Raw genomic sequence first — 23,143 nt, 5'->3', positions numbered from 1 at the left:
CAGTTTGAGCTGAAAACATTAATATGTAAATACTCACTGTTAATAACAGACAGATCAATCGTAAAGTCTGGACCTTCTTGTGATCCTGTTGCTGTTTTGAACTGTCTGCAGGCGTAACGACCAACATCCTGATCTGTGACCTTCTTTATAACCAGAGAACAGTCTGCAGAAAGACTCAGTCTGTCTGATTTAGGTTTGGCTTCTTTATTCTGCCCAAATTCAAAGAGTGATACTGCCTGTGTGTTACTTGAATTACTGAAGATCCAGGTAGTACTGATACAGTTATGCTGACCTTGTATCACATTTTTACAAGGCAGAGTAACATCATGTCCACGTCCAGCAGTGACAGTTTGATTTTGCTCAGTTGTTCCTGTTGAGAAAGAGAGAGAGAGAAATGTGAAACATCAAATATGTTATGAATATGAGTGTTATGTTTATAATGTGAAGTTTATTTTAAATACAACACAAGTTTAAATTTTAGCTTTGCTTCAAAAGAGTCAGCTGAAGTCAAAAAGTACATCATGACTGTCTCAGTTAAAGGAAGAATAAAGAAGTAACACTTGTGATAATAATGCAGTTTATTAATTGAATGTGTTTCTATGTACACTTACCTTTAAACTGAAGCATCAGTATCAGTAATGAAGACATTTGAATCCATGTGAATGCAGCCATCGTGCTTCTCTGTCTCTCTCAGTCTCTGTTCTTGCTCTCACGTTCACAAATGAGACAGTCTCAGTGATGAATACAGCATCATCTTCCTGCTCACTTCCTCATAGTGACATCACTCCTTTTTTTTCTCCTCTTGCTGATTAATTCACTCAATAGCTTTTAACCTTCCTTGCCTCTTCGTTATCTTAATGTGGATATCAAACAAGTAAAAACCTTTTAAATATTTTATTTTTTGTATTTTAAAGCATCTTCAGACTCACCTGTTGCCCCTTTAAAGTACTGTACAACAGAGAAAAATCCATTAATTAACAATAGAATAGAGGAAGTTAAATTTGTGAAGACTGTTAGTTAAGATAAGTGTTTGAATCAATCCAAGTCACCTGTACATTGGTTTATTATTTGAAAACAGATTCATGGTTTGTCTCTACCAGGGGTGATTCTAGCTTCAAACTTTTAGAGGGGATCATCTCCCATTCATAATATCATAAACAAAGTGCCTTTTAATTAGTATTAAATATTAATTAGTATTTATAGTATTTGCTGTTTCAAAATGTAATCAGTCACATTTCACATTTGCAAACCAATCTTACCTTTTTCTTTTTGCTCTCTCTTTGCTGTCTTCATCCTGCTCTCTCCCTTTCTCTCACTCTCTATCCTCCTCTCTCAGTCTTTGCACCATCACTCAAAATATAAATGTTACAATGAATAAAAGAGATACACTGATCCGTATCAGTCTATAGCAATGTTCAAATAAACGCTGCTGCATGATATCGCTGTCACCTGGAATCTGGAGCTCTACTGTAAACAAATTCTGAAGCCCAATTCGACCAGAATAGAATTAGAAATTTTCAACAAATTATAATAACAACATCAGCTCCTCTGCTGTCCACTCGCTATTTACCAGTAGACTAGTGAATCAGAAGGTTTAAATGAGCTAATAATCTCTATTTAAGCTACATTAGCTAATGCTTTTGACATTATTTAGAGAACAAATAAAAATAAGCAGACACTTTATAAGTCACAGTAATAAGTCAAAGCAACAAAGTTTTATTAATGATAAGCCAGGCTGCTGAAGCAGCAACACCTGTGTGTGTGAGACTGTAGGATCGTAACATCAACAACACTGGACATAAAACCTGTTTTCATTCTATCCTGTAATGTCATCAGTGGGCAAGTTAGAAAAATATAACATTTGAAGATAATTCCAGAATATAATAATAAAATATGTTAAAACTACTGCTATTCCTATATTTGTTTCGCCTATGGTTTGCATGAGTGAAAAGAGGTCAAGATTCAAACTCTACACACCAGAATTTCAATCTTGATGTCTACAATGAAACATGACAATACTACAGCAGTGACCACTGTTAGCTGTTAGCTACTGTTAGCTAGATAAGAAGAATGAGGTTTGAGACTTTTTTGTTCCTTGTTGCACCTTTGAACACTCAAATTAATTACACACTAGAATTTGTATTAATGTTTGCAATAACACATAATGACACTGCAGCAGTGACCACTGTTAGCAGCGAGATAAGAACACAGATGTGATGTGTTAGCAGTCCGAGACCTGTTGGTTCCCCATTGTACTTCTGAAGTTTATTTATTTATTTATTTATTTTCTGAGAAGTGAAGGGGAAGTGTTTTTGTGAGAATGTGGGTACAACTGCAGCAGAGCTCTGGAGGTTTCATGATGACCAGATGAGCCTCTGACAGATAAATGGTTAACACATCGATGAACGTGAGACTGAACTGTCTTTAGTTTTCACACCTTTTTCACCACACAGCATGTCCTTTCATCTTATTTTTAATGCTGCCTGAGTAAAATATATTATTGGAATTATATTACAGCTGAAATCAAAGGATTTGTACATTATTTAGAAAAAGATGTTAAGAGTTCAGTACAAACCGTTCCAACCATTAAACATTTAATACTGAAGATAAAAGTACAGGAAGTCAAACTGGAGAGAATAATAGTTGTGCACTTTCCTCCCTCTCTCTATTTATGTAGATATTAAATAAGTGAAAAACTATTTTGATATTTTGACTGTCACATGTAATGCATTTTAAAGACTTCCTTTGTCATCCATTTAAAGGACTGTACAACAGTGGAAAATGATCGTTAATAGGAGTGAGGAAATTAAATTAGGGAGACTGTTAGATGAGGTAAGTGTTTGCATTAATGCAGCTCTTCTTTACATTTGGTTTATTATTAGAAAACTGTGTCCATGGTCATGTTTGTCTGCACACATGAAAAAGGTGAAGATTTAACTTTACACACCATGATTTTAGTCTTCAGAATGTTCACAGGAAGCATGAAGATACTGAAGCATTCACTAATGTTAGCAGCTCTAACAGTGGTGACTGCAACAGTCACAAGGACACAGATGAGAGGTGTTAGTGGTCAGATACCTGTTATTTCCTATGTACCTATGAAGTTATTTTTTCTGTGTAGTTAAGCGGAAATGTTTTTGTGAGAATGTGGGTACAACAGCAGCAGAGCTTAATAGGTTTCATGACTTGAGGAACGTCTGGCACAGCTACGAGTGTGTGACTGAACGGTCTTTAGTTTTCACACCTTTTTCACCACATAGCACATCCTTTCATCATATTTTTAATGCTGTCTGAGTATAATTTGGAATCACATAGTACCTACCATCACATGAGATATATTTATATGTCCATTAGAAACATTTTCAAACAGAACTCTTTAAACCAGTAGAGTAAAGTTTATTACTGAAGATTAAATAACAGGAAGTCAACCTGGAGGGAATAATATAGTGGTATGAAAAAGTGCCCCCGTCCTTATTTACTTACTTACTTTTTTTTGTATGTTTGTCACACTTAAATGTTTCAGACCATGAAAGAATTTTAAATATTAGGCAAAGATAACACAAGTAAATACAAAATGCTGTTTCTAAATGAAGTTGTTTATTTAGAGCATAAATTAACTGTGGTGTATCACATTTTTGGAAAGCTGAGTTCTGAGTACTGCTGCCTGTTCTTGTGGTTTGAGGTTCGTGGATCAGATGTATGTGAGATGCCAGAGAGACACAATAAAATCAATCATAAATATTTTTGACTACTTTTGATTTATTTATTGTTTTATATCCTCAAAGCAAGGAGAAATTGTTACAGATAATATTAAAGTTATAATATAGACCATAACATCAGTTACTGCAGCTAACAAGAAAAATCAGAGATAAACATGAGGAATTACTGAAATACTTATATCTTTGCACTGACTCCATTAATTACAGGACAGCATTGAAAGCACTGCTACAGAGCAGGTATATTTATAACAAAATGTTTAGCATGCATTAAGAAAAGCTCAGATTCTTCTTACTGATCGCTTTTTTTGTGCTTGTTTTCATACTCTAGTTTTAAAACGGGATCATTAAAAGAAATCCACTTGAATCACTTTAACAAATCTTAAGTTGAATGTTAATGTAATATCATTCACCTTATTCAAAGTAATCCACTGAAGTTATCAGCACATGCAGTGGAACTGGAAAAAAAAAAAAAAATATATATGTATACTTTTTTAACTATATATATATATATAAATATATATATATATATATATATGTGTGTGTGTGTGTGTGTGTGTGGTTTAAAAGACTTAGCATGAGCAACATCTTATTTCTTTGGGTTGCTGATGGTGGAATAGAGGTTGTTGGGATCAGTGGAAACTCCATAAGGTGAGGAAGACGCTTTCACAGTGCTGTAGGTCACAGTGTCACCATCATCATTACCATCACGGGTCTTTAACAAAGCAATACAAAACTTTTTTGAAGGCATAACCTGACAGGAGCTTTGAAAATCATGAAGTTATTATTAACAACATGTCTATAAATATCAAATTCTTACCCTGGATTTATTCTTGGTCTTCTTGGTGAAGCTGATGGAGGCGTAAGAAACACCATCATCAGCATCAGCCTGCACAGTGAATACAACACAATGACTGCTCAGTAATATGTGGATGTATAATGAGTCTGTTTCACATCTGTTTAAGTAAGTTCAGCTTCAGGTCCTCATCACATCATAGTTTCTACTCTTCTGTGTTGAAACTAAACATAACAGTGAGCGTAACTTTGTACTGGGAGTAGTGTGTGATCTCACCGTGTCCTGAATCATTCCTGGACCAGACTGAGTATCTGCAGGGTTTAAGCTCAGTTCCTTCAAAAACACAGTTTTATAGTTAAAATCTTTACAATGTAAACAACAAATTTGACCTAAAGAATATTTAATTAACTGATTCAACTTATTTTCCAGTTGTTGTTAAGTCATTGTTTCTTCCTTTAAACCTTTCAATCTTTTATGCACTTAACTCATCAGTAAAGTTTATTTATAGGCTCAGTCTGGTTTGAAACTATATAATTAAATCAAGATGACATAAATGACATGACGGATTAAGAACTTGATTATTTGAAGATTTGAACTTACCGTGTTGTTGCCCCATTGTGTTTTGTTTTCTGAAAAGACAAAGAAAAGATAAGTTTCTTATGAGTCTACTTATGATAAACTTTAATCTGTGACTGTTTTCACCTTTAGTTTTCTTCCATCTGATGATCAGCACAACAGTTATTAAGAGAGCTGCTAAACCCACAGGAACGATGATAAACCCTGAATGAACTGGAGAGATTATTAAAACATGATAAGCATGATACTGAAATTCTCCACACATAGTCAAGTCTCAGTCTGACATCCAGACTTCGAAAAAAGAGAGATTCAGTCTCTACCTCCAGATGGAATATTTGATGCTGTTGTCAGTGTCCCTGCTGACGTCTTTAATTCCTCTCTTGTTGTCCATGTGTTTATTTTCACGGTTGGTTTAATTGTTGATGTTGTGGATTTTGTTGTCGATGATGTTTTTGTGGTGAACTTCACTGTTGTTGATTTAGTTGTTGTCACATCTTCACCTAAAGAAATGCAATAACAACATTAAAGACACCAACAGTAAGAAAAGACTTGAAAGTAAGTTAACAACAACAGAGAGGAAACAGTGGTGAGATGTTTAACAGTCTAACAAGTCTCATTTTTGATGATGTCTCATGTCTGAGGATATGTTCTCTTTATCTTCATACAGCCACTCAACTGTGAGTCTACAGTGTTCATATGTCAACACAGAGCTGTTCAAGATGCTTTATCATTGTTCTCATGTACATACACTGGTGAAGATGGAGATATTGTAAGAGAAAAGCAACAATAGAAAAATGAACTTCATCACTGTGATCATAATTATTGTGATGTTTCAGTTTGTTGTTCTAACAGGACAGTTTGAGCTGAAAACATTAAGATGTAAATACTCACTGTTAATAACAGACAGATGAATCGTAAAGTCTGAATATTCTTGTGATCCTGTTGCTGTTTTGAACTGTCTGCAGGTGTAACGACCAACATCCTGATCTGTGACCTTCTTTATAACCAGAGAACAGTCTGCAGAAAGACTCAGTCTGTCTGATTTAGGTTTGACTTCTTTATTCTGCCCAAGTTCAAAGAGTGATACTGAGCTGCTTGAATGACCGAAGATCCAGGTAGTACTGCTACAGTTATGCTGACCTTGTATCACATTTTTACAAGGCAGAGTAACATCATGTCCACGTCCAGCTGGGACAATTTGATTAGTTTGATGTTGCTCAGTTGTTCCTGTTGAGAAAAAGAGAGAGAAATGTGAAACATCAAATATGTTATGAATATGAGTGTTATGTTTATAATGTGAAATTTATTTTAAATACAACACAAGTTTAAGTTTCAACTTTAGTTTCCAAGAGTCAGCTCAAGTCAAAAAGTTAATCATGACTGTCTCAGTTAAAGGAAGAATAAAGAAGTAACACCTGTGATAATAATGCAGTTTATTAATTGAATGTGTTTCTATGTACACTTACCTTTAAACTGAAGCATCAGTATCAGTAATGAAGACATTTGAATCCATGTGAATGCAGCCATCGTGCTTCTCTGTCTCTCTCAGTCTCTGTTCTTGCTCTCACGTTCACAAATGAGACAGTCTCAGAGATGAACACAGCATCAACTTCCTGCTCACTTCCTCATAGCGACATCACTCCTTTTCTTTTCTCTGAATTAACTGAATTAATTCAGTTCATAGCTTTTATGCATCTCTCACTTAATGTAGATATCGATTGAGTGAAAACTTTTAAAAGATTTTATAAGTTTTTATATGTAATGCATTTCGCAGACTCCCTTGTCGTCCTTTTAACAGTGGAAAATCTCAAGATCAACAATAACATAGAGGAAGTTAAATATGTGAAGACTGTTAGATAAGGTAAGTGGCTTATTATTAAAAAAATAGGGTGAAGACTCTATCTACACACTAGAATTTGAGTCTTAATGATTGCAATGAAACATGATAATATTGCAGCACTGACCAATGTTAGCAGCTCAGTAACAACACAGATGAGATGTGTTAATAGTGTGAGAGCTTTTTTTTTTCCCTCATTGCACCTCTGAAGTCATTTTTTGTTTGTTTTCCGAGAAGCGAAGGGGAAGTGTTTTGGTGAGAATGTGGGTACAACAGCAGCAGAGCTCTGGAGGTTTCATGATGACCAGATGATCCTCTGACAGATAAATGGTTAACACATCGATGAACATGAGACTTTAGGATTCACACCAATTTATACACACAGCAAGTTCTTATATTTTCTTTTCTTTTTTTAATGCTGTGTAAGTTTAATTTGGAATAATATCAACAACAATGTTACTGGTCAGTGGTGGATGGATCAAGTGTGTGTGAGGTGTGAGAGAGATAGTTTCAAAAGACAATTAAGTTGATCACAAATATGTTTACATTTATTCTTATTATCATACAGCCAAACAAATAAAAAAGAAAAATATAACATTGAGGTTATAATTTGGATCATAACATCAGTGACTGTTTCTAAAAATCCTTAAACTCACCTCCTCTCCCACCTCAAAAAGAGAGAGGAGATCAGAGATCAGCGATAAATATGAAATATAAAGACTAACAAACACATAAGACAAATGTAAACAACAATAAAGAACCTGTGACTCTGATCTCACTGTTTTACCTTTAATAAACATCAGCAGCAGATTTACAAAAACAAAAGATGCTGTTTATCATAACTAAATAAACTATTGATTACTGTTGTGGGTTATTTTTCTCGTTAGATAAAGCTAACTGCACATGAAAAAGGTTTTAGCTTAATATGAGATAAAATCAAAAGTGTGTTTTTCTGTTGCTTGTTCCTTTTTTTAAACCTGTCTTGCCCAAAAACATCCACACTGAGAAATATGGTCTGAATGCTCTGTTGTGCCAAACAGATTTATTTGAGAAGACGTGCTACATATAATGTTGATAGGAAGCCTGTCTCTGTCTTCCTTTGTATTTTGTTTTATTCTGTTTTATTTGATCTTATGTTCACTTATTTTCATTGGTGTTCACGTTACCTTATGGGTAATTTTGCTACACCATAGCTGATAGGCAGGGCAGGGCAAGAAAAGGTAGAGAAAAGAAAAGCAGAAAAAAAGAGAATAAGGGGAGGAAATTGAAGAAAAGAGAAAAATAAAAGGACAAAGCATGCATAGTTAAACTCAACAGATCACCACCTGTTGCACCTGCGAGCAAAAATGTACAAAAAAACAGCACCAGCAAAATAAGGAAGTAGGCCGCAGACAGAGCTCCCCAAAGGTTAAGAGTCAGAGCCATCCCAGCATGACCTCAGGACTGTTCCCAAGGGCAGTGACCAGCAGGGAGTGGCAGGGAGGAGCAACCCTGACCCTCAATAACCGTGTCCCACAGGGGTCAAGGCTCAGCAAGTCTCAGACTTAGAGCAAGCAACAAACAGACACACAGTGTTTTCAACAGCAATGGGCTAATTTATGTGGTTAGATGATGTTTGAGTTGTTGATCAGTGGAGTCTGACAGAAGCAGAAGAGTCTCCAGTTGTTTCACAGTTCAGTCTATCTTCATCCTCATCATTTTGCTCCTGTGGAAAACAACACAGCACACTTTAGATTCTCTCTGATATTCATACTTGGTGACGTTGTTTTGCTCATTTGTCTGTTTTCAGTCTTGTTTATTTTTTGTTATGTTTTTAGATTACGTGTGATTACAATATCAACGTGTCAAACAGGAACAGATACCACAAAGAGATTTGGCTCTAAAGTTAGAGAGGAATATTGAGAGTTCAAACTCACAGCGGTTTTTTCTTCAGTCTGTCTTTTTTTTTCCTGAAAAGACAAAACATAAAATGTATAAGAAACAGTGAAACTCAGAGCATTTTATGTGTAAAAATTTCATCTGTGGATGTTCTCACCTTTCGTGTTTGTCCACACGTTGACTGTAACAGCAGATATTAAGAGAGCTGCCAAACACACAGACACAATGATGCATCTCAGCAAATACAGAAACTCTGAAAAGTTAGAAACAATTTTGACTTCAACTGTTTGTTCTGTCCAAATTCAACTGTTTTTAAATGAGATAAATACATTCAGTGTTGAAGAAGAGCATGTCAGTCTGGCTTTGAAACACTATCAACCCTCAGGTTGACATTCATATTTAGTTTTATTGTCATGCCACAGGCCTACAGAAGGAAATTGTGACCTGCTAATTTTTACTTATAAAAATTAGCAAAGCTGCAAATTAGCAGCTCACAATAAAAGGAAACACAATCAAAAGCCATATTTCAGGTGTGAGCAAAATGCAAAATTGAACATATGTCTGTCAACTGAATAATGATACTAAAAAAAGGTTAAAATTTACAATTTTAGAATTTCAGCAACGTGATAGCAGTTGGAAAATAGTTCTTTTGTATCCTCCATGTATGACAGAGTGTTATGTTTATAATGTGAAGTTATTTTAAATACAACGCAAATTTAAGTTTCAACTTGAGTTTCCAAGAGTCAGCTCAAGTCACAAAGTACATCAAAACTGTCTCAGTTAAAGGGAGAATAAAGAAGTAACACATGTGATAATAATGCAGTTTACTAATTGAATGTACACTTACCTTTAAACTGAAGCATCAGTATCAGTATTTGAAGACATCTGAATCCATGTGAATGCAGCCATCGTGCTTCTCTGTCTCTCTCAGTCTCTGTTCTTGCTCTCACGTTCACAAATGAGACAGTCTCAGAGATGAATACAGCATCAACCTCCTGCTCACCTCCTCATAGTGACATCACTCCTTATCTTTTCCTCTGTCTTGTTGAATTATATGATGTCATAGGTTTTAAATATCATGATGCCACTGCAGCAGTGACCGGTGTTAGCAGCTAGATAAAACACAGATGATATATGTTAGTGGTCTGAGACCTGTTGGTTTCTCATTGCACCTATGAAGTCATTTTTTGTTTTTTGTTTTCAAAGAGGTGAAGGGGAAGTGTTTTTGTGAGAATGTGGGTACAAGAGCAGCAGAGCTGTGCTGGTTTCATGATGATCAGATGAACACCTGAAAGATAAATGGCTAACACCTCCATGAGTGTGTGACTGAACTGTCTTCAGGTTTTCCCAGCATTTACAAACAAAAAACAAGCCCCCTTCTTTTTTTCTTTGTTTTTCAAATGCTGTCTTCCACTCCGCGAATTGCTTATTGTGGTGGAGGGGTTTTGGTGTCAGGCCCAGGGAGGGGGCCCAAGGGGGAGTGTTTGGTGGCTATAAATACCTTGGAGCACACATAGACAATAAACTGGACTGGGTTAAAAACACCACTGCAATTTACAGGAAAGGCCAGAGTCGTCTCTATTTTCTGAGGCGTCCTTCAACATCTGTCAGACAGTGCTCAGGATTTTCTATGCGTCTGTTGTGGTCAGTGCTATCCTCTATGCTGTGCCATGCTGGGGCAGCAGGTTGAGGGTCGCAGATGCCAACAGACTAAATAAACTGATCCGCAAGGCCAGTAATGTTGTGGGGATGGAGCTGGACTCTTTTATTTTTCACATCATACACAGTACGACATACAGTGAAATGCTTGTTGCTGTGCAATGCCCAACCATAAAACTACAGTAAAAATTTACAGAAAAACAGAAATAAGAGTTACAGACACACGGGAGCAGAGAGCACAAGGAGGGCATGACACGGGAGTCACGGGAGAGCACGGGGATTTATTGTTGTTGGTTTCCATACATTGTAAATAAACGCACTGTTTACACACAGAGCTCCGCGCCTGGGTCCTCCTTCCCTACATCCCCAGTTACCTTGGGTACTTATTTTTCCTCAACTGCATCCTTATGCTGTGGTGTGCCGCAGGTGGCGGAGCAGTTGGTGGCTGAACGGACTCACCAGAGCCGTCAGCGGACACGGAGAGATGCTGGATGGGCACTCCAGAACCCCCAGCTGATGAGGCATGAGGCTGGACAGGCTCCTCGGGCGCTCCAGCTGACGAGGCATGGGGCTGGAGCAGTTCTCCTTAACCCCCAGCGGACGAGGAAGGTTGCTGGAGGGGCTCTCCTGGGCCTCCAGCAGGAACAGCCAGCTGGTGTGGTTCTCCTGAACGCCCAGCTGAAGAGACAGACACAGAGCCAGCAGGTACGGAGACCTCTGGCTGAAGGGATGCTAACTGTAGCTGCACAGGGCACACAGGCGGCTCAGGATGCAACGGCTGGGGCTGTGCAGTGCAAACAGTCTGTCTGGGATTTATTAGCGAGATGCGGTCCCCTGCTGGCTGAGTGAGCTCACCAGAGCTCCCAGCAGAGGATGGAAGTGACTGAGCTGGTGAAAGAGCTAATGACTGAACTGGAAACAGGGCTGATGCCTGAGCTGAAGACTGAGCAGGTAACAGAGCTGACAACAGAGCTAGAGACTGAGCTAATGACTGGAGTAGAGGTTGTAGTGGTGGTTGTAGTAATGGTGGACAAGAAGGTAACTGATGTAGTTCTCCTGAGCCTCCTGAACATGACGAAAAATGCTGGACGGGCTCACCTGAGCCTCCAGCAGAGACAGGAACGGCTGCAGATAAATGCTGGGCACTAGCCGCTCTCACCCGAGGAGTAGGTACGGGTGCAGAGGTAGGCTGTAACCTGGCTGACCTCATCCTGGGAACCAGTATGGGTGCAGGAGCAGACCGGACACCAGTCACTCCAAACCGAGGAGTATGTACGGATGCAGAAGTAGACGGGTTCATGGCCGCCTTCACCCTGGGGGCCGGGACCGGCACAGGCAATAGCTGGGCAGCTGCTGTCCCCACCCGAGGTGCTGGTACGGGTGCAGAAACTAGCAGAGCCTCAGCTGGCCTGGGAACCGGAGCATGGACCAGCTGGACCTCAGCCTCGCTCACCCGAGGAACTGATACGGGCATAGCTGGTCTGGCCATCGGGCATACCGGGCATTTGCCATACTGTGGGGGTCAAAGTTTGCAGAACTACGAACGCAGCTGGAATCCATAGCTGTGCGTGTTCATGGAGCTTGCATTTTCACCTGCTGGACATCACTACCTGACAAGTTTAACTGTCTTAAGAACATTGCAGAGGCCTTATTGACAGTATTTGGTTCTACATATCTGTGTGAGCAGGTTTTTGTGTCACACGAAGAGCGTCCTCAGGTAGCTGTCTGAATGCTGGACACTCAGAGACCTGTGTCTCTGAGTGGGAGACCAGAGATCACATTAACATGTGTATCCCTGTATTAACAAACATGCCATATTGGCCCAGTTTATTTTTCTTATCATTGTTGTGAGGAGACCACAAAGAGCATTTGCATTTTCTGTTGTACAGTTCATTTGCTGTTCTTGTTATGGATAAAAAGTGTCTTTTTTTTGTTTCAAAATAGCTGATAACTATTTGCTGATAGCTGCCAACATCTGCAAACAAATATAATTCTATAAAGTTGTTCTATATAGTGTGTAAGTGTTAATATAGAGCGTTATTAAATTTATTGCTAATGCAATCATAAGGCACATTGACTTCTGAGGAAATTTTAGATGGCACTCATAATAAGAAAGGTTGCCGACCCCTACTCTATTGCATACATATGTTTATATCACACCTAACTGTGTGGCTCCACCATCACCTAGCAGGCCACACAGCCAGGCTCTACCATCAGCCAACAGGCCACAACCAGGCTCCACCATCAGCTAGCTGGTCCAAGCCAGCAGGCCACAACCAGGCTCCACCATCAGCCAACAGGCCACAACCAGGCTCCACCATCAGCTAGCTGGTCCAGCCAGCAGCCCACAACCAGACTCCACCATCAGCTTGCAGGTCCAGTCAGTAGGCCACAACCAGGCCCTACCATCAGCTAGCAGGCCACAACCAGGCTCTACCATCAGGCAGCAGGCCACACAGCCAGGCTCTACCATCAGCCAACAGGCCACAACCAGGCTCCACCATCAGCCCACAGCCAGGCTCCACCATCACCTAGCAGGCCATAACCAGGCTCTACCACAGGTCTACCAGGTCTATCTGTCAGTCAGTATGTTATCCTCAGTAGTCTTTTCTCCTTTATTGCTTTTATTGACAGCCTTTTGTCTACATGAGATGCAGGAACAATCTGTGGAGCAAGAGAAACCATACTTCTTACTCCTCTCAAAGGGAACAAGGTGGGATTTTACATCTTTTAGAAGCTTCTCAAACGTGATCATCAGCAGAGATCTCATTTCAACTGATTTAACTGATTTATTTATTCCATATCACTGGTTTATTTCCCAATTCTCTCACCCCCCAAAGAGATTGGGCACTAAGAGAAATCAGTCTGTAATCCTACAAAAAAAGATCTGTGAAAAGAAAATGTTTTATTGTTCTTCTACTTCTTTTATCTGGAAATGTGCAACCTAATCCCGGTCCAGATTGCAAATGCTTAAGTACTCCTTGTGATTTTAAAACTCGAACAGGTCTTGGTATCACTCATTTAAATGTCAGAAGTCTTCTTCCCAAACTTGATTTTGTGAAAATTTGGATGAAAGAGTTAGATACCGATATTCTTATATTATCAGAAACCTGGCTTACAAAATCAATTACTGACAAAGACATTGCAATAACGGGCTATAATCTTTTCCGTTGCGACCGCCCCAGAAAGGGTGGCGGTGTTGCAATTTATGTAAAAAGTAAATTCCATGTTACTGTCAATTCATCTGTATCTGTTTGTAAACAGTTTGAACTTCTTGCACTCAAGCTCCAACTTTTCAAGGGCTATTTTATTACTATTGTTGGCTGTTATAGACCCCCCTCGGCTAGTAGCGAGGCTTTAGTTTCACTTAGTGAAAAACTGTCTACTTTAAATTTTAATGAAATTGTGCTGGCCAGAGATTTCAACTGGGACTGGTTGTCCTCTGCCTCAGACAGTTTTAAATCCATGTGTGATTCATATAATCTCACACAACTAATTTACAGCACAACTCGTCCAAATCTTAAATGCCCAGAAAAAATCATCACTTATTGATTTATTTTTAACTAATATGCCGTATAAATATTCTCACACTGGGGTTTTTGCAAATGATATCAGCGATCACTGTGTGGTAGCTGTAGTGAGGCAATCGAAGCTCCCAAAATCAAGGCCACAAATAGTTTTTAAACGAGATTTTAAGCATTTCTGTGAGCAAGCTTTCTTTCATGATTTATGGGACTATAACTGGAATAGAATCTACCTGATAACTGATCTTGAGCTGGCATGGAATTATTTTTATGACACTTTTATCAAAATTATAAATAAACATGCCCCCATGCGCAAATTTAGAGTAAAATGCAGAAACAACCCTTGGTTTTCTCCTCAGCTCTCCAGTCTACTGAAAAAAGGGATGCTGCCTGGGCTAAGGCCAGAAAAACTAAATCCAAGCGGATTGGCTGATTTTTAGACAGCTCAGAAACCGTTCAACTTCCTTAATTAAAAAGGCCAAATCAGAATTCTATCTTTCAAAAACTACTAAACATTTGAACGATCCTAAAAATTCTGGAAAATAATAAAATCTTCTTATGGGGACATAACTACAAATGAGATGCCAACTTTTGTTGTAAAAGACTCCTGCACTTTAACAGAGAAATGTGACATTCTAAACAGCTTTAATGAGCATTTTGTTTCTTCAGGATCTCTATTTGAATCTTTATATCCAGATTTAAAACAACTTAATCAACAAGAGGCTCTCTCTGCAACCGCTCAAACTGAATCTGTGGTCCAACCCTTCAGTTTTTCTCCACTAAATGTTTTTGAGGTCCATAGGGCTTTAAATCTGTTGGATCTAAATAAATCTGCAGGACCAGATCAACTTGATCCCTATTTTCTTAAGTTGGCTGCAGATTTTATAGCAGAACCAATAACTTACATTTTTAATCTTAGCCTCTCGAACAGTGAGATCCCTGTAATATGGAAATCTGCCTATGTTCTCCCTTTGCTGAAAGGAGGTGATCCTTCAGATGTTAATAACTACAGGCCCATATCTAAATTGTGTGTTCTAGCAAAAGTTCTAGAAAAGTTCATTAGTGAACAACTGAAAGACTTTTGGACAAAAATTCAGTTCTTTCCCAACATCAGTCAGGATTCAGAAAACAACACAGCACAATAACTGCTGCTATTAAAGTGGTTAATGACATCATTGATTTAATGGACTGCAAAAATACTGTGCTGCTCTTTTTCTTGACTTGTCAAAGGCTTTTGATACAGTTGACCATGCTATTTTATTAAATAGACTAAACAATATTGGTCTATCTGTAAATGCTGTAAGTTGGTTTTCAAATTACTTGTCAGCAAGAAAACAGTGTGTCTATGCTGCTGGGTCTTCTTCCTCTTTTCTCCCAGTATCCAAAGGAGTTCATGAGGGCTCCATATTAGGGCCATTGCTATTTTCTCTTTACATAAACAACCTTTGTGATAATTTGTCAAATGCAGCATTTCATCTTCATGCAGATGATACAATTATTTATTGTTCATCCCCTTCAGTAGCACAATCCCTGCAATTTCTGCAGTCTGCCTTTGATGTCGTTCAGTCCCATTTAACTCAACTTAAGTTGGTGTTAAATCCAGAGAAATCCAAGTTCATGTTATTCTCAAATGGCAAAGAGTTGTTAGCTACGTCTCCTAAGATTAAAACAATTCAAGGAACTGAAATTGAAATGGTCACATCTTACAAGTATCTAGGCCAGGGCTCTATAAAACTAACTTTTTGACATGGGCGCACCGGTACGCCTAACTTAAAAAATTTAGGCGTACCGGCACAAAAGTTAGGCGTACCAGCACAAAAGTTAGGCGCACTCAAATTTTTCAACCGCTTCGCTTAACACCGCAGTTTTACATGTGCACCTTCTTTGGGGGGAAGTCCATACAGACAATATTCATTTCTAAATTATTAACTAACAATCTTGTGCTTAAAGTGCTTTGTCAATATTGTAGAAAATGTTAAACTTAATCATCATCTTGGCCTCCTCTGACGACCTGTTTGCTGTTGCATGCTGCTGAAAGGCAGTGGGGAGAGGGGACACTTGGGCAGTGCATTTATTGCAGCATAAAGTGTGTTTTCTGGATACACTGCTGCTTTTTCAGCATTCAAAGATTGATGGCACCATATCAGAGCTGGCTATGAATTTCAGACGGATCAGTCCTTAACTTAACACAAAAGTTATCAATAGTTCTTTTCATCTTTTCTTATTACCCACAGCTACATCCACTTCTCTCAGGCCTAGGCTGCTCACTAGGGCTGGATATCATCACTGATTTCTATAATCCATTCGATTCGGTTCTCAAAGTCCTGATTCGATTCAGTTTAGCCTCAGACAGTCAGAAATATTATAATTCTGATCATTTATGAGTACTGACACTTGTGAGACTTCATCAGAATTGTGAACATCACAGCAGATGCCTTTGTGTCAAAGTAACTGAGAATAAAACACAGAAAAACATGAAGGAGATTTTCCTGGTCTGGCTTTTTATAGCAGATAACCTTAAAATATTCTGCAATATTCTGCAATTTTGCATAATTTTAAGAAGTTTAAATTTCTTCAGTATTGAACAGCAGAAATTAGGCTTTCTTGTCGGACGTCATTTACATGAAAAAAGAAAAAGACAGCGCTGTAAACAACGGTAGACTGGTGGGTAATAAGCGAATGAATAATCCAGAAAACAGAGATTTGAGACGGGAAACTGTTCTTGAAGTACACACAGGGAGCTGTGTAGGAAGTGTAATTTTTATCGTGGTGGAAGCAAAACAGCAAAAGTCAGAGGGAATTCATGACGACATTGATCAAATGTGAAGCGCAGTTTGCTGCTTCTTTTTGGCTCGGCGAATTTTGGTTGGAGAGACAAAACAAAACCTGCAGCTCAGAATCAGCGCAAAAAGACGGAAACACAGCGCGGACCCGACGCATCAGAATCGCTAAGCTCCGACAGCGTGTCCGTCTGCGGGCCGTCCGGTGAGAAAGCCGAGAAAGACAAAGCTGATTCTGATGCGTCGGGTCGCTCTGTGTTTACGTCTTTGTGTGGAATCCGTTAATGAATTGATATCGCCTTATTAAAGCTACTCACCTCCCTCTTCTACCTGCACTTTCCACTGGACCACGGCCAATCAGAGAGGTCCCGCCCCTGACTATCTCTGATTGGTTTAGTCCACGATAGGGGCATAATGTGTGTCTGTTGTTGACCACATGGAGAGTTGCAGAGATTTTTTTTTTGTTACCCAAACAGGTGCGACCAAATGTTGGTAACAGTTGGTCGCACCGGTGCGACCAAATGTTTCTTTTTAGTCGCACCACGGAAAAATTTGGTCGCACTCTAGAGCCCTGCTAGGGATCATTATAGATCAGAATTTGTCATTTAAAACTCACATTCAAAGGCTTGTGTCAAAGTTAAAACTAAAACTAGGTTACTTTTTTAGAAATCAATCCTGTTTCTCCCTCCAAGTGAGAAAACACTTGATTCATGCAACTTTTTTACCTTTATTGGATTATGGTGACCTGCTTTTTATGAATGCACCTGCCCACTACCTAAAGAGGTTGGATACCGTGTACCATTGTGCTTTACGTTTTATTACTGGCTATGGAAATCGTGTACATCATTGTTCTTTGTATGCTGCTGCTAAATGTCCATCTTTGCATATTCGCAGACTCTCCCATTGGTTGATCTTTATCTATAAATCTCTCCTTGGGCTGGTTCCATCTTATTTATGTGTTTATATGTGTAAAACCACAACCAATACAGCCTTCGTTTCGCACAATATCATACAATTGATTGTCCCAAAAATCAGAACAGAATTGGGGAAAAAGGCTTTATAAATACGCTGCCCCTGCTTCCTGGAATAATCTGCAGAAGGAACTGAAATTATCAGAATTGCTTACCTTGGGAGAGTTTAAGTCTGTCTTAAAGGAACGAGAGAACAGCTCTTTTACTCAGTGTGATTGTTTTTAATGTACTCTTAATTTGATCTGTTATTGTATATTTTACACATGTTGGTATGGGATATTGTATTTGTTTTAAATGTTATATACCTATGTGGTATGTGACTTTTGTTGCCATGATGCCAGGTCTCTCTTGGAAATGAGATTTTAAATCTCAATGAGATTTTTACCTGAATAAATAAAGGACTAATAAAAAAAAAAAAAAACATTACACCATACATGTTCCTTTAAAAAAGAACAAAAAAGAAGTTACTCTATCATCCCGACAATAATGCAGCATCCAGAAAAACAACTTGTAACCTTACATGAGCAAATCCTACCTGGTCTTTGTTCTTGTTTTTTTGTGTGTGAAGCTGATGTTCGAACGAGGGTAGAAAAGCCCATCTTATCTCCTCTCCTCTCATCTTTATCCCTCCTGTGCTCACAATTGTTCCTTAGCGCACCCGTTTTGCCTACCCAAACTTGTACTCATTTAAACACTTCTTTAAATAACAATATCATTCAGATATGCTTAATAGCCTGATGCAACAGAAAAATCCAAAGAGTCACAAACTTGTGTATGACCTGAGAAGTCAATGTCACCTCTAAATAATCCTTTAGCAGGTCCAGTTTAGTCATAAAAGCTGCAGAGTCAACATGGTCTATGCAATCCTCCATTTAAACGTGAGCATGTGAGTGGCTGTGTAACACTGTTAACCCTCAGCTTGAGATTCACATTCAGCTTTATTGTCACTGCACAGATTTGGAAAAGTTAAAAGAGGTGAATAAAATGAGTTTTCTAAAACTCAAAATAAGCCATTTACAATTAAAGAAACACAATAAGATGCCATTTTTAGATATGTGCAAAACACAAAACCAACATATGTCTGTCAATGTAATGATAAATAATCACAGTTTAATCATCAGCCTGATAGCAGTTGGAAAATGGCTCTTCTACATCCTCCTCGTGTGACAGAGGATGGATTTATAACATTTTCCATGACCCACAGTTCTTCCAGGCCTGGAGCAGGGAGTCGTTAGGGTGGTGAGTGTCTATATCTAAATCTAAAAAACTCTCCACCCGGAGCTCAACATTAATCTTATGACTTTAGACATCAGTAAACCACAACTGAACTGGAAAGATTATTAAAACATAACACTGAGTTTCTGCACACACACAGTCAAGTGTCAGTCTGACATAGAGTTCAAATCAAGAAAGATTCAGACTCTTAGTAGATTATTTTTCGCTGTCAGTGTCCCTTTTGACGTCTTTACTTCCTATTTTGTTCTCAATTAGTTTGTTAATTTTAATATTCGTTTGATAGTTGATTTTGTGGATTCTGTTGATGATGTTCTTGTGGTCAAACAACATTAAAGGCACTAACAGTAAGAAAAGACTTGAAAGTAAGTTGACAGCAACAGAGAAAACAGTGTGTCAACATTTTCCACAGGAGGAAAGTGATAGCTGGTCCACAGCAGTGCCCTCCTGGGTGCATGCAGACCACAGAGGAGGAGAGGGAGAAGAGCATGTGTCCAGGTGGAGCTCAGGCTGAATGAAGGTCTGCCTGGTAAGTGAAGTGGAGCGTTTCTGGTTCCTGTGCTCAGTCAGTTTCCATGTATGGAAACTTGTCTTCCACGTCCCTGCTTGGATGTGCCTGGCTCTGTGAGGCTGTGGTACCTGAGGAGAGTTCATCAAGTCTCTCAACGAGTTGTTTGGCATTAACATCCCAGAAAAATACCCCATCAGCCTTCTTTCACCACACATCATAAGCACCATGCTGCGCTCTCTCGTCTTACGTCTATCCAACCTTTTTCTCGTCCTGCACCAGAAGGTGGCAGTGTTGCACTGAATTTATTTGTTGGGAGATGACAGAGAGAGGCCGTGACAGTATCTCCATTTGTTAAGTGTAATTGTGCTTAATAACGCTTAAGTATAAAACTTCCATTGAAAGATATCAAATGAAACTAAAATGAACCATTAACACTGAATAAAAGGTTTTTTTCTTGTTTTTTGTTAAATTGTTTCTCACACTAATGTAAATTTTTTACATTACAGTTTTTCTTACAATTTCTCTTTTTCTCTCTGGTTTTCAGCTTCAATCCTGTTTTGGAGTGTGTGGGAGGGACTGAGGCTGGGAGTGGGAGGGGGAGCTTTGCAGCTGAGTCCTGGTTGTAATTTGCTTATAATTTGCATGCCCCAGATCCAGATGTTACTGCCTGCCCATCTTAACTGAACAACATTCTAATGGATGTTTCAAGTTTAGGTGGATCTCCTAACAGCATGTACAGATTTTTATTTGCTCTTTCTTGTTATCACTCAACCTGGACTGGTTCACTCTTAACTAGCTTATTAGCATTTGAGCATTCTGCAGGATGCAGATTACATGAAAATTACAACCAGGACTCAGCTGCAAAGCTCCTCCTCTCAGCACACGCCTAAACATTTACAAAGGGTTTAAAACTGAAAAGCAGAGCTCACGTTACCTCTGCTTCTATCTTTCTGAATTCAGTAAAAAGAGAGAAAAGAGTTCAGTACAAACGTAGCTGCTTAAGAGTAAAGGTTTAATACTGAAGATGAAAGAACAGCAGGTCAAACTGGAGAGAATAATCGAGACTAGCTTCTAGTCTATTACGGTTCAGGTGTGTGAGGATTCAGAGAGAAACAGAGCAAGAAAACAAACAATATAATCAATCTTTATGTCATACAGCCAAAAAAAGTGTGTGACACCCAGTGGGCTGGCCTTGTTGTCTTGTTGCGTCTCTCTTTCAGATATCTGGTAGGTGGAGCTGACCCAATTATAGATGCAGCAAACCTGAGAGGGCCATCCATGCGCATTATAAAGACACTTTGCCTGAACCTCTGGCCTCCTCCGTCTGTGGCTCATTATGCTCCCTTGGTTATGTTTGGTTATGGATGTTGTACCATTTAATCTGTGTTTGAGTTTCTTTACTTTATTTAATTAAAATATCTTACAGCCTTTAAAAGCCTGTGTGATCTCCCACCTACTTGCCACATCCTTTGAGCCAGGTTGTGACAAGTTATAGATAACATAAAAGTTATAACATTGAATATAATGTTTGTTACTGTGTCACAAATAAAGATAAAGTTTAACAATCAAATACATAAAAAATACATTTAAACACCAAAGAAGAAGCTGTTATTCTGATTATGCTGGCCTCCCCCATTCATGGCTGAAGCAGTTTCCTTTGTCAACTCGACTTCTCAGTCAACCTTCTGAATGCAACATTCTCACTCTGAGAGTCTTTTCTTTATGTAACTAACTGGACAAACTGTTTCAGACACAGAGTTTAAGTTATTTTTAACTAGCTTAATAACTGCACATGAAAAAGGTTTTGGATTCTAAATATGAGATACAATCAAAATGTAAATGTTTTAAACATCAGTGGATTCATTTCTGTGATCAGTTGATGATGAAGATGTTGATCAGTGGAGTCTGACAGAAGCAGGAGAGTCTCCAGTGTTTTCATAGTTCACTGTACCTTCATCTTCATCGTTATACACCTGTGGAAAACAACACAGCAAAAATCTGATTTTTATACTTTGTGATACGTTGCTGAATTTGTTTTATGTTTTCCATCTTATGGTAATCGTTGTGTTACCCTTTCGGGATTTCTCAAGACTATGCAGTAGGTTAGAAAATGGTACATGTTTTCTTTTGGGAAAATAGAAATTCCCCTACTGTTTTTTTGTTGTTGTTTGATTTTTGTGAACTATTCTAACATTGTTATATGTTGCATACTCAATTTATAGCTCATTATGTACGTAGATGGTATGCCATGTTTTGAGATGATTGTTTGAGTGTTGTGTTGCATTCTGTCTTAATGAGCGTCAGTATATCATCTGCCGAAAGCCATTATGTTAAGTATTTTTACAAGTTAGTATCATGATAGATGAAATCTGCAACTGTAGAAAATGTTTTGTAGAGTTTGTTCTAATGTTAACCAAACAGTACTGAGCATATGATCGCGGCCGTCTGCCACTAACTTGTACTTTCTGGTAACGCCATGTTTAAAAGCAATGATGTATAAAGTGCAAATATAGTATGAAGGTTTTATAATAGGTAACCTTAAGGTTTTAATTGATTGTTTTATTTGAAAAAAGATTGGTACTAATTTTATTTGTACTCTTTATATGAGTAAATGAGTGATTTGTAGCTCAAAAATAAATGAGCTCCAGCCTGAGCAAGATGCTAACTTCAGTTCCCTCTCTATTAATCCAAAATGTTTTATAAAACTGGCTTTGCAGTGCTCCCTGGCCTCTGTGCTGCCAGTTCAGATTTCCCCGAGGTCTGCCAATAACAATCAAGTTTCAGTTGAGCATGGTCAACATAATATATTCTTATTTTTTATTATCTTGATTTTTTTTTATCTGCAGTGACAAGTAGGAAGAAATACCACAAACACATTTTTGCTCCATAACGTTACAGAGGAATATTGACTTTTCAAACTCACAGTGTTTTCTTAAGTCTGTGTTTTGTTTCCTGAAAAGACAAAACAAAAAATGGTTACAGCAAACAGTAAAACTCAAAGCTTTTTATGTATAAAAGTTTCATCTGTAAATGTTCTCACCTTTAGTTTTTGTCCACATGTTGACTGTAACAACAGATATTAAGAGTGCTGCTAAACCCACAGACACAATGATGCATCTCAACAAATACAGAAAATCTAAAAATAATAAAAACGTTTTGGCTTCAACTTTTTGTTCAGTGCAAAAATCAAAAGATTTCAAAAGTAATAAAAACAGTCAGTTTTCTAAACTGCAGTGAACAGGTTTGAATGTGTTTTTGGATGCTGGATTTTCTACAGTATTTATTCTAAACTCTAAATAAATTATTCTAAATGTACACCAACACTGAAGAGTACAAAAATTAAAAAAAAATTGTTTACAAATATATTATATATAATATTTCATTTTCTCTTTCATGGAAATAATAAAACTCTACACATGAATCTAAATTCAGGGTTGAAAATATCCTTAATCTTGTTATTATTTTGTTATTATCAATATATGTTTCACATAATGTATAGTGTTATTCTAGTTAGCAGTATTAAGTTTGTAATACTGAAAACCTGTGAACATTTCAACTCATTAAACATTTTAAGTTGTTTAATGAAACTGAAGCAAAGAAACTCTCCAGCCAAATCCCAGAGTCAATCTGCAGACTTTAGACTTCAGTAAATGATTCAGTTT

General features: G+C 38.1%; 1 protein-coding gene and 1 long non-coding RNA gene across 2 annotated transcripts; both read right to left on the bottom strand.

The window, feature by feature from the left end:
- Positions 1-4,298: 4,298 nt before the first annotated feature.
- Positions 4,299-6,265, bottom strand: LOC120433219 (the record flags this gene model as incomplete). Its single annotated transcript, XM_039599111.1, has 7 exons — positions 4,299-4,431; positions 4,537-4,605; positions 4,789-4,845; positions 5,113-5,141; positions 5,215-5,301; positions 5,409-5,588; positions 5,980-6,265. Coding segments are annotated over 7 exons (834 nt in total), but the record flags the coding sequence as incomplete, so codon positions are not given.
- A 1,243-nt stretch (positions 6,266-7,508) lies between these two features.
- On the bottom strand, positions 7,509-17,112 carry LOC120433261. The gene is made up of 5 exons (XR_005608435.1): positions 17,084-17,112; positions 9,651-9,915; positions 8,961-9,008; positions 8,842-8,874; positions 7,509-8,630 (listed from the first exon to the last, which is right to left on the bottom strand). It is a non-coding gene; the product is annotated as an uncharacterized LOC120433261 (long non-coding RNA).
- Between the last annotated feature and the right edge of the window lie 6,031 nt (positions 17,113-23,143).

This window comes from Oreochromis aureus, linkage group 15, assembly GCF_013358895.1.
Source record: "Oreochromis aureus strain Israel breed Guangdong linkage group 15, ZZ_aureus, whole genome shotgun sequence".
NCBI lineage: Eukaryota > Metazoa > Chordata > Actinopteri > Cichliformes > Cichlidae > Oreochromis > Oreochromis aureus.
This window is presented reverse-complemented; position numbering and strand designations above follow the sequence as displayed.